At 38.1% G+C, this 12,922-nt stretch overlaps 1 protein-coding gene across 1 annotated transcript in view; it reads right to left on the minus strand.

Moving 5' to 3' along the window:
- CATSPERB (cation channel sperm associated auxiliary subunit beta) overlaps positions 1 to 12,922 on the minus strand; it is a 123,622-nt gene that overhangs the window by 22,421 nt on the left and 88,279 nt on the right. The window contains 2 exon segments of the mRNA XM_061394167.1: positions 5,194 to 5,532; positions 8,184 to 8,374. Coding sequence (XP_061250151.1) covers positions 5,194 to 5,532; positions 8,184 to 8,374 — 530 coding nt within the window.

Raw genomic sequence — 12,922 nt, forward strand, 5'->3', positions numbered from 1 at the left:
ATATACCTAGGGAACTTTAATACTTCTTTGAAAAAAATTATTTTTTTATTTTTTTAAATATATTTAATTGGAGACTAATTACTTTACAATATTGTATTGGTTTTGCCATACATTGACATGAATCAGCCATGGGTGTACATGTGTTCCCCATCCTGAACCCCCCTCCCACCTCCCTCCCCATCCCATCCCTCAGGGTCATCCCAGTGCACCAGCCCTGAGCACCATGTCTCATGCATCGAACCTGGACTGGCGATCTGTTTCACATATGATAATATACATGTTTCAATGCTATTCTCTCAGATCATCTCACCCTCACCTTCTCCCACAGAGTCCAAAAGACTGTTTATACATCTGTGTCTCTTTGCTGTCTCGCATATAGGATTATTGTTACCATCTTTCTAAATTCCATATATATGCTTTCAGTTCAGTGGCTCAGTCATGTCTGACTCTTTGCGACCCCATGAATCACAGCACGCCAGGCCTCCCTGTTGTCCATCACCAACTCCTGGAGTCCACCCAAACTCATGTGCATCGAGTCAGTGATGCCATCCAGCCATCTCATCCTCTGTTATCCCCTTCTCCTCCTGCCCCCAATCCCTCCCAGCATCAGGGTCTTTTCCAATGTGTCAACTTTTTGCATGAGGTGGCCAAAGTATTGGACTTTCAGCTTTAGCATCAGTCCTTCCAAAGAAATCCCAGGGCTGATCTCCTTCAGAATGGACTGGTTGGATCTCCTTGCAGTCCAAGGGGCTCTCAAGAGTCTTCTCCAACACCACAGTTCAAAAGCATCAATTCTTTGGCGCTCAGCTTTCTTCACAGTCCAACTCTCACATCCATACATGACCACGGGAAAAACCACTTGACTAGACAGACCTTTGTTGGCAAAGTAATGTCTCTGCTTTTGAATATGCTATCTAGGTTGGTCATAACTTTCCTTCCAAGGAGTAAACATCTTTTAATTTCATGGCTGCAGTCACCATCTGCAGTGATTTTGGAGCCCCCCAAAATAAAGTCTGACACTGTTTCCACTGTTTCCCATCTATTTGCCATGAAGTGATGGGACCAGATGCCATGATCTTCGTTTTCTGAATGTTGAGCTTTAAGCCAACTTTTTCACTCTCCACTTTCACTTTCATCAAGAGGCTTTTTAGTTCCTCTTCACTTTCTGCCATAAGGGTGGTGTCATCTGCATATCTGAGGTTATTGATATTTCTTCTGGCAATCTTGATTCCAGCTTGTGCTTCTTTCAGCCCAGCATTTCTCATGATGTACTCTGCATATAAGTTAAATAAACAGGGTGACAGTATACAGCCTTGATGTACTCCTTTTCCTATTTGGAACCAGTCTGTTGTTCCATGTCCAGTGCTAACTGTTGCTTCCTGACCTGCATACAAATTTCTCAAGAGGCAGATCAGGTGGTCTGGTATTCCCATCTCTTCCAGAATTTTCCACAGTTTATTGTGATCCACACAGTCAAAGGCTTTGGCATAGTCAATAAAGCAGAAATAGATGTTTTTCTGGAACTCTCTTGTTTTTTCCATGATCCAGCAGATGTTGGCAATTTGATCTCTGGTTCCTCTGCCTTTTCTAAAACCAGCTTGAACATCTGAAAGTTCACGGTTCACGTATTGCTGAAGCCTGGCTTGGAGAATTTTGAGCATTACTTTACTAGCATGTGAGATGAGTGCAATTGTGCGGTAGTTTGAGCATTCTTTGGCATTGCCTTTCTTTGGGATTGGAATGAAAACTGACCTTTTCCAGTCCTGTGGCCACTGCTGAGTTTTCCAAATTTGCTGGCATATTGAGTGTAGCTCTTTCACAGCATCATCTTTCAGGATTTGGAATAGCTCAACTGGAATTCCATCACCTCCACTAGCTTTGTTCATAGTGATGCTTTCCAAGGCCCACTTTACTTCACATTCCAGGATGTCCAGCTGTAGGTGAGTGGGACTGATCACACCTTCATGATTATCTGGGTCATGAAGATCTTTTTTGTACAGTTCTTCTGTGTGTTCTTGCCACCTCTTCTTAATATCTTCTGTTTCTGTTATGTCCATACCATTTCTGTCCTTTATCGAGCCCATCTTTGCATGAAATGTTCCCTTGGTATCTCTAATTTTCTTGAAGTGATCTCTACCATTTCCTGTTCTGTTTTCCTCTATTTCTTTTATATATTATATATATATTATACAATTATTTTTATAATGTCTTTCTGATTTTTCTATCAACTCAAGATTGAAATTTGGTTTCCTATGCTTGTTGACTTTTTCTTATATTGGATCATTTCCTTACATGGTTTTAAAATTATTTTTTTCAATACATGGTCAATGTAGATAGATATTTTTTTAATTTGAGGATAATTGCTTTACAATATCATGTTGGCCTCTACCATTCATCAGCATGAATTAGCCATGGGTATACATATATCCCCTCTCTTACGAACCCACCTCCCATCTCCCACCCCATCCCACCCTTCTAGGTTCACAGAACACTGGGTTGAGCTTCCTGTGTCACACAGCAAATTCCCACTTGCTATCTATTTTACATATGGTATGGCACCCCACTCCAGTACTCTTGCCTGGAAAATCCCATGGACAGAAGAGCCTGGTGGGCTGCAGTCCATGGGGTCACTAAGAGTCGGACATGACTGAGTGACTTCACTTTCACACATTGGAGAAGGAAATGGCAACCGACTCCAGTGTTCTTGCCTGGAGAATCCCAGGGATGGGCGAGCCTGGTGGGCTGCCATCTCTGGGGTCGCACAGAGTTGGACACGACTGAAGCAACTTAGCAGCAGCAGCAATGTATGTTTCCATGCTATTCTTTCAATTCGTCCCACCCTCTCCTTCTCCCACTGTGTGCACTAGTCTGTTCTCTATGTCTGCGTCTTCCTTGCTGCCCTGCAAATAGGTTCATTAGTACCATCTTTCTAGATTCCAAACACATGCACAGAGCAAAGTAAGTCAGAAAGATTGACTTTTTTTGTGTGCAAGTCCATGTTACCTGGTTTATGAAAGTATTCATACAGGTGGTTTTGTGCTTCCTTAAGCTGGGGCCCAGGGATTGTAATGATTTCTCAGTTTGGGATTCTTGTATCTGGTGTGTAGTCTCTGGGTGTTACACAGTCTAGAAGTTTGGGTTTTTTATAAGAAATTCTTTTTGAGTCCCATGGAGATCATAGTCCCCCTATCTCCTTCTTTGGGTTGTTGGGTAGCATTGTTCTTATTGCCTCTTCACCTCTCCACTATCTGATGGTTCCAGCCTTACTTAATGTTCTCAGTTCCAACTTCATACCACAAGGTAGAAATGTCTAAAGTCTACATCTTCAAACCAATGGCTGGGCATTAAAACACATTCCACTGTCTACATCTGAGCCTCATAACCTTGTAGGAGCTACATATTAGCTAACTCTTTTGATTTTGAATTCCCTCTTCATTTCTTGTTTTTGTTGCTCAGTTGCTCAGTGGTGTCTGACTCTTTGTGACCCCATGGACTGCAGCACACCAGGCTTCCCTGTCTTTCTCCAACTCTCGGAGTTTGCTCAAACTCATGTCCAATGAGTTGGTGATGCCATCCAATCATATTGTCCTCTGTCATCCCTTCTGAAAGAATATTCAGGATTGATTTCCTTTAGGAATGACTAGTTTGATCTCCTTGCAGTCCAAGGGACTCTCAAGAGTCTTCTCCAACATCACAGTTCAAAAGCATCAATTATTTGGTATTCAGCCTTCTTTATGGTCCAATATGCTCACATCCATACATGACTATTGGAAAAACCTTATCTTTGACCAGATGGACATTTGTTGGCAAAATAATGTCTCTGCTTCTTAATAAGCTATCTAGGTTTGTCATAGCTTTTCATCCAAGGAGCAAGCATCTTTTAATTTCATGGCTGCAGTTGCCATCTGAAATGATTTTGGAGCCCAAGAAAATAAAGTCTGTCACTGTTTCCATTGTTTTCCCATCTATTTGCCATGAAATGATGGGACTGGATGCCACAATCTTCGTTTTTTTTAAAGTTGAGTTTTAAGCCAGCTTTTTTCACTTTCCTCTTTCACTTTCATCAAGAAGCTCTTTAGTTCCTCTTCGCTTTCTGCCATAAGGGTGGTGTCATCTGCATGTCTGAGGTTATTGATATTTCTCCTGGCAATCTTGATTTCAGCTTGTGCTTTATCCGGCCTGGCATTTTGCATGATGTATTCTGCATATAAGTTAAATAAGCAGGGTGGCAATATACAGCCTTAACATACTCCTTTTCCAACTTGTAACCAGTCCATTGTTCCATGTTCAGTTCTAACTGTTGCTTTTTTACCTGCATACCTGAGGTTTCTCAGGATGCAAGGAAGGTGGTCTGGTATTCTTATCTCTTTAAGAATTTTTCTACAATTTGTTGTGATCCACACATCAAAGGCTTTAGTGTAGTGTTGAAGCAGATGTTTTTCTGCAATTCTCTTGCTTTTTCTATGATCCAGTGGATATCTGATTCCTCTACCTTTTCCAAATCCAGCTTGAATATCTGAAAGTTCTCGGTTCACATACTGTTGAAGCCTAGCCTGGAGAATTTTGAGCAATACTTTGCTAACGTCTTCATTTCTAGCGACAAGATTTTCCTTTTTCTCTCTCCTCTCTTTCATCTTTTTTCCCTCACTTTCCAGCTAAGTTATTTACTAAAATTTTTTGTTTTACTTTTTTCTAGCATGCTATTTTATCATCATCTTTAGTAAGCTTTTTATTTTTAAATACATAAATACTTTAAATAAATACTTGGAAAATGGAGCAAAGTATAGAATTCTATTTAAAAGTGGTTTTTTTTTTTTGGCTTAAAATAAATATTTGAAATGGTTATAACAATAACAAGATAATTAAAAGGTTTTCTTTTCAGAGGGCAGCTAAAATTTAAACTAAAATCCTCTGTAAATTTGGGCTGGTAATATAACCTCATTTTTCTCATTTATAAAATAAGGATTATAATCTAGCCCATTAGGATAGTCATAAACCATAAATTTTAAATGTATAAAAACATTTAATATACAGTTTTGCATAAGTGCTCAATAATTAGAAGGTTATACTGTTAGTGATAGAATGCCACCTACTAATGAAACCAAAGATAAAGGAAATATCAAAGAATGTATTTTACATGCAACAAAAGCAATAATATCTCCTCTTGTTATTTCCCAATAAAAATAAACTTACGTTTTGTATTAGGTATGACCTTCATTTTTAAAGTGTGAGATTTCCCCAGATCAATGTATTTCAGGACACTGAGGGATAGTGAATCATCATGTTGTTGAAACCAGTAATTACACGGTTTTGCATATATGTTCCATGTTTGTCCATTCCTTTTTCCAAAGTTGTATAAGAACCAGGAGTCTTTTTGAAAGGTCATGTTATGGGGGACTATTTCAGGCATGGTAGCAACAGCTAAAGCATTCTCATTGTCCAATATCGTTGTGATCAGGAAGCTGCTATAACCAGGAATCACCACAGTCTTTTCTATATCCGAATCTTGAAATGAGGAGATAACACCTGGAGCTAAAACAAGAATGATTTGGCATAAAATAGAATGGCCAATGTTCTCTAAGCAATACTGGTGGACATAACTGAGGAATATATTATTTGAGTTTTTAAAGTATGGTCTTAACTAGAGAACATATTTGTCAGATTTCTGGTCATAATTCAAATTATTTTGTTGAAAGTGTATCACAACTTCTACTGTAAAACTAGTTCTATAAAATTCTCAGCAAAAAACAACCCACATAGGGTTAAGTAATTATGAGAAAGTTGATTTCTTTTCTATAGAACTAGTAAGAGCCTTAATAACCTAGAGATTGGAGAAAATCCATCAGAGTAGATATGAGAGAAGTCAAAAGATGGCTGTTTGAAGGAGAGGGAAGTCATTATTTTAAAATGTTTTTGAAACACATCAACAATGATACTCACCTTGTTCTGAAAAAAATAAATAGAAGTAGTCTGAAGAGAACCTCATAATTCCTTTATTATGCACACATGTTCTAATTTTTTCCATTTCAACAAACCAACAAAAAACCCTTTTCTACATTTCCTTCAACTACCATCTCATTTCTCTTTTCCCCTTCACTGTGAGATTCCCCAAAAGGATTGCCTTATTCACTGTCTTCAATTCCCTGCCTCTTGTAATTTTTTGACCCTAACCCAATGACTACATGTCATTTTTGTCTACATGATTCCACCCAACAACAGCTTTTGTCAACTTTACCAGTGACTTTGACACAGATCCATCGGGCAGTTTTCTCTTCTGACCTTTTTTCTAAACCCACCTCTTGGCAGCATGTAGCACAGCATCACTTCTTCCTTCTTGAAGTAACTTCTTCACTTGGTTTCTGAGACATACTCTCTTCTCCTAGTAGACCATCCAGTCTTCCCCATCTCTCTGACCACTAAATGTTGGAATACCAGAGATTGGATCTCAAGCTTTTTCCTTTCTTTATCTACACCTGCTTTCCCAGTGATCTCATTTAATCTAGCAGCATTAACTATCATATATGCTGACCACTGGGCTTCCCAGGTGGCTCAGTAGTAAAGAATTCACCGGCCAATGCAGGAGATGCTGGTTGATCTCTGGGTTGGGAAGATTCCTTCAGGAGGGAATGGAAAACTGCTCCAGTATTCTTGCCTGGGAAATCCCATAGGCAGGGGAGCTTGGCAGGCTACAGTCCATGGGATCACAAAGAGTTGGACATGACTGAGTGACTGAGCACACATGCATGATGCTGGTCACTCACTTTCCTCTCCACCTTTTGACTTTTTGAGATATAATTGATACATAATATTAGTTTCAGGTGTAACAACATAATTTGGTATTTTGGTATTTTTTTGGTATAAAACACCAAAAAAAATTAACAAAGTGGTGATCAGTGCATACCTACCCATAACTACTTAAATGTAAATGACCTAAATTCTTCAATCAAAAGATATAAAGTGGTTGAGTTGATTTAGAAACAAAAACAAGATATGCTATGTGGTGCCTACAAGGGACTCATTTTAGATGTAAGGAAACATGCAGACTGAAAGTGAAGGGATGAAAAAAGATATTCTATGCAAGTGGAAATCAAAAGAAGTCTGGGATACCAATACTTATATCAGAAAAAGTAGACCTTAAGACAAAGGCTAAATAAGGTTATTATATAATAAGAGTCAAACAAAAAGATAAAACATTTGTAAATATTTATGCACTTAACAAATGAGCACCTAAATAATAAAGCAAATATTCATAGACTTTGAGGAGAAATAGATAGCAATATGCAAATAGTAGAGGATTTTAACACCCTACTTTCATCAATGGATAGGTCATACAGATAGAAAATCAACAAGGGGCATGATTGAACTTATGTTTTACTAAGACCACTTAAGCTGCTCTGTTGAGAATAGACTGGGCATTTGACAGAGAAAGGGCAAGAAGGAAAGCAGAGAAATCAGTTTCCCTAAAAACTATTGCGTTGGCCAAAAAGTTTGTTCAGGTTCTCCTGTAAGATGTTATGAAAAACCCAAACAGACTTTTTGGCCAACTCAATAAATATGCAATTACTATTCAGCCCAGCAATTGCACTCCTGGGCATTTATTCCAGAGAAGTGAAAACATATGTATACACAAAAACCTGTACACAAATACTTAAGGTAGAGTCAAAATTCTGTCTATTGTATGATTCCATTTATGTAATATTCTGGAAAGGAGAGAATTTGGGGAACAGAAAACAGATCATTGGTTGCCAGGGGCCAGGGTTGGGAGAGCAAAGAATTAGGAGAGAGTTTTATGGGACTGATCACAATGGTGGCTCCATCATTGAATGAATTTATCAAAATCCATAGACATACACTGAAAAGAGTGAATTTTACTGTATGTAAGTTATACCTTAATAAACCTGACCAAAAAAAAAAAAAAGAGAGAGAGAGAGAGAGACTATTGCAATAATCAAGTGAGAGAAAGTATTAAATGTAAGATACCTGTTATTTGTCCCAGTGGAGAAATCAGGTTTTATTATATTAAAAATAAAGAATTCCTCTAGGAATTTAAGTATATGTAGACTTCTGTAGATTATCAATTGGTTTAAATTTTGAAATCTATTGTTCTATAAAAGAGCATGAACACTCATCCCAAAAGATAATTCTTCATCTTTCCCAGCCATCAGAAATATCATTATACTTACTTTGTAACTGAAGACTAAGTTTATAGGAGTGATTTCCAGCTTCACTAATGGAAAGGGAACTGGACAAACAAGAGCTCTCATTTACTTCCTCTATTCCAAAAGGGTCTATCAGTTCTGCAATAACTGAGGACAAAAATCCTTCAGGAGTGTTATGTTGAAATACCTTTCTTATGTAAGCTGTTCCAGTTTTCCTAAAAACAAACCAACAAATATCAAGCAATTTGAATAAAACAGTGGTTTAAATTAGCAAGTTCATAAACATATAATTTATAAATTAAAAAAATACCACAAATGGTTAACAAATGAATATTTGAGTAACATTTATTCAATTTTATTAGTAATTGATGAAATGTCTGTTACAGCAACAGGATGTGATTTTTCACCTATCAAATTAAGGAAGTTTTTAAAAGACAGTAATTAATATTACTATTAATTACTTATTAATGGTAATAAGAACTGAGAGAGACTGACATTAATGAAATGGTAAAATGGTACACTACTCCTAGAAAGCAGTTTGAAACTATGCATTGAGTTCTATTTTTTTTTTTTTTTTTGCCCTCTGATCCCATAAATCTACTGATAGGTCTCTATCCTAAGGACATAACTTGAAAAACAGAGGGGAAGAAAAGTTTTCCACACAAAGATGTTCATCACAGCATTATGATAAAAGTTAGAAATAAAAATGCCAACAATAGGAAAATTAACTAAATGATAACACCTCATCTACCTAGAAAAAAAGTATCCATTAAAATGATTCTTACAAAGAGTTTTTCATTACCTAAGGAAAGCGGTCACATTATAATGTCTAAAATAAAGAAGTATAGTGAAAAATGTTGAAATGAATGTTGAAAAGGACTAATCCATAATTCATCAAAGTGTTAACAGTCATGATTTTCATTGTCTTCTTTATATTTGCCTTGTAGGAAATTTCTGCAATGATCATGTGCTTTATAAGCAAGAAAAACACCGTTCAAATGTTAAGCCAGGATGTGTATGTGTGCTAAGTCACTCAGTCGTGCTGACTCCTTGCAACCCCATGGACTGTAGGCCACCAGGCAAGAATACTCGAGTGGGTTGCCATTTCCTACTCCACGGGATCTTCCCTACCCAGGGATCAAACCTGTGTCTCCTGTGTCTTCTGTATTGGCAGCCAGATTCTTTACCACTGAGCCACCTGGGAAGCCCTAAGCTAAGATATCTATATCAAGAAAAAATAAATCTACACACAGACCTTATACCCTTCACAAAAATTTAACTCAAAATGAATTACAGACTTAAACATAAAATGTAAAACTTCTAGAAGATAACATGGGAGAAAATCTAGAAGAACTTGGGTATGGTGATGACTCTTTAGATACAACTTTAAGGACACAATCCTTAGAGTATCCTTTCACAATGAATGAAAAAAATCAACAAGCCATACTTTGTTAAATTACAAACTTATGCTCTATGAGAGACACTGTCAAAAGAATTAGAATACAAGATGTGGGCTGGGAGAAAATAGTTATGAAAAACATATCTGACAAAGGACTGTTATCCAAAATAAACTATTGGGGAAGAATAGAATCTCCTTTTCCTCTACTCTTCTAGGTTCTGTGCCTGGGACCCTAGAAATTAAACTGGCAAAGGCCATATTAACAATAAAAAATTAACAATTTATTAATGTGTATCATCCTTACACAGGGAGAAGCCTCAGTGATGAGTAATTCAAAGGAATGTTTAGAACCTGGGGCTTATGTATCATCTTAATAAAGAATAATATATTTGTGGGGAAGTGACAAGAGACAGAAAAAGGGGATAGCTCAGATGGTAAAGCGTCTGCCTGCAATGCAGGAAACCTGGGTTCGATCCCCAGGTTGGGAAGATCCCCGGAGAAGGAAATGGCAACCCACTCCAGTACTGTTGCCTGGAAAATTCGATGGATGGAGGAGCCTACAGTCCATGGGATCGCAAAGAGTTGGACACGACTGAGCAACTTCACTCACAAGAGAGAGAAAAAGGGGATAAGACTTTTAGGGGTGGCAAACTGAAAAAGTAAATACATGGGAGAAACTATTGTAAGAGAAGGGTTGGTTTTAATAGTGCTTATTGTGAAGAATTCTCTCAATGTCTCTAGACTGGTAGAAGTCTCCAGTTGTCTCTGATGGTTAAGAATCATCCTGCCTTTCTATATGTCTGCTTTTTCTTAATTGCCTTTGACTAAAAGTAATCCTTAAGCCAAAACACCATATTTTGGATTGCTAGATGCCAACCCCCACAATACAAAGAAGTCTTAAAATTCAACAGTAAGAAAACAAATAGCCCAGTGAAAAGTGGGCAAAGGGTCTAAACAGACACCTCACTGAAGAAGACATGCAGATGGCAAATAAACATATGAAAGGATGAGTATATGCATCATATATCATCAGGAAATGCAAATTAAAACAACCATGAGATACCACTACATACTTATTACAATGGCAATAATCCAAAATGCCAAATTTACCTACAATGCCAAATACTGCTGAGGATAAAGAGCAACAAGAACTCTTGTTTACTGCTGGTGGAAATGTAAAATGGTACAGCCACTCTGAAAGCCATTTATCATATGATCCAGCAAACAAATTCCTTGGTATTTATTCAAATGAGTTAAACACAAAACCTGAACAAGAATGTTCATGGCACCATTATTCAAAGAAGCCAAAAACTTGGAAGCAACCAAGATTGCTTAATTAGTATGTGAATGGATTAAAACACTGAGGTATATCCAGACAATGGAATGTTATTCAGTGGTAAAGAGAAATGAATGATCAAGTCATGAAAAGACATGAAGGAAGCTTAAATGGATACTACTAAGTGAAAGAAGCCAATATGAAAAGCAACACACTGTGTGATTCCAACTACATGACATTCTGGAAAAGGTAAAACTATAGAGACAGCATCTACTTCTGCTTCATTGACTATGCTAAAGCCTTTGACTGTGTGGATCACAACAAACTGTGGAAAATTCTTAAACAGATGGGAATACCTTATCCGTCTCCTGAGAAACCTGTATGCAGGTCAAGAAGCAACAGTTAGAACCAGACATGGAACAACAGACTGGTTCAAAATTCGGAAAGGAGTATGACAGGGCTGTATATTGTCACCCTGCTTATTTAACTTCTATGCAGAGTACATCATGCAAAATGCTGGGCTGGATGAATCACAAGCTGGAGTCAAGATTGCTAGGGGAAATATCAATAACTTTAGATATTCAGATGATACCACTCTCATGACAAAGTGAAGAGGAACAAAAGAGCCTTTTGATGAATGTGAAAGAAGAGAGTGAAAAAGCTGGCTTGAAACTCAACATACAGAAAATTAGTATCATGGCATCTGGTCCCATCACTTCATGCAAACAGAAGGGGAAAAAGTAGAAACAGTGACAGATTTTATGTTCTTGGGCTCCAAAATCACCATGGATAGTGACTGCAGCCATGAAATTAAAAGACACTTTCTCTTAAAAGGAAAGCTATGGCAGATCTAGACAGCATTTTAAAAAGCAGGGATATCACTTTGCCAACAAATGTCCATATAATCAAAGCTATGATTTTTCCAGTGGTCATGTACGGATGTGAGAGTTGGACCATAAAGAAGGCTGTAATTATTAAGCTGTAAGCAATCTGAAAGAGCACAGCACAGTAGTTAAATGGCCAGACTGTTGTGCTTATGTGCTCAGTCATGTCCAACTCTTTGCGACCCCATGGACTGTAGCTTGCCAGGCTTCTCTGACCATGGGATTTCCCAGGCGAGAATACTGGAGTGGGTTGCCATTTCCTTCTCCAGGGGATCTTCCTGACCCAGGAATCAAACTCATGTCTCCTGTGTCTCCTACATTGCAGGTGGATTCTTAACCCATTGAGCCATCAAAGAAGCCTGAACACCGAAGAACTGACAGTTTCAAATTGTGGTGCTGAAGAAAACTCTTAGAGTCCCTTGGACAGCAAGGAGATCAAACCAGTCAATCCTAAAGGAAATCAACCCTGAATGCTCATTGGAAGGACCCTTGCTAAAGCTGAAGCTCTAATACTTTGGCCACCTGATGAGAAGAACTGACTCATTGGGAAAGACCCTGATGCTGGGAAAGATTGAAGACAAAAGGAGAAGAGGGGCGACAGAGGATGAGATGGTTGAATGGCATCAACTCAATGGGTATGAATCTGAACAAACTCCAGGAGATTGTGAAGGACAGGGGAGCCTGGCTTGCTGCAGTCCATGCAGTCACAAAGAGTAGGACACAATTTAGCAACTGAACAATAACAGCAAAATAGAGATAGTATAGATGTCAGGGATGAACAGGAAGAGCAGAGAGGACTTTCAGGGCAATGAAACTATTCTGTATGATAATATAGGATGTACATGTGTCATTATAGAACTGTCAAAATCCATAGAAAGTACAACACCAAGAGTGAATCCTAATGTAAACTATGGACTTCAGGTGATTGATGATGTGTCAGTATAGGTTCATGGATTGGAACAAATAAACCACTGTAGTGTCAGACACAAAGTGAGGGAGATATGTGTGGAGATGAGGCACATGGGAACTGTCTGTACTTTCTGATCCATGTTGTTTGATCCTAACACTGCTCTTAAAAAATAAAGCTTATTACCGTAATTTAAAAAAAAACTATTAACCTCTTTGCATCTTGAGTCACTGACCAATAGCCAGGCAGACATCTTAATTATTGACCCTGCCATCCCACTTCTCCCACCACTGGAGA

The sequence above is a fragment of the Bos javanicus genome, chromosome 21 (assembly GCF_032452875.1).
Source record: "Bos javanicus breed banteng chromosome 21, ARS-OSU_banteng_1.0, whole genome shotgun sequence".
NCBI classification, from domain to species: Eukaryota; Metazoa; Chordata; class Mammalia; order Artiodactyla; family Bovidae; genus Bos; species Bos javanicus.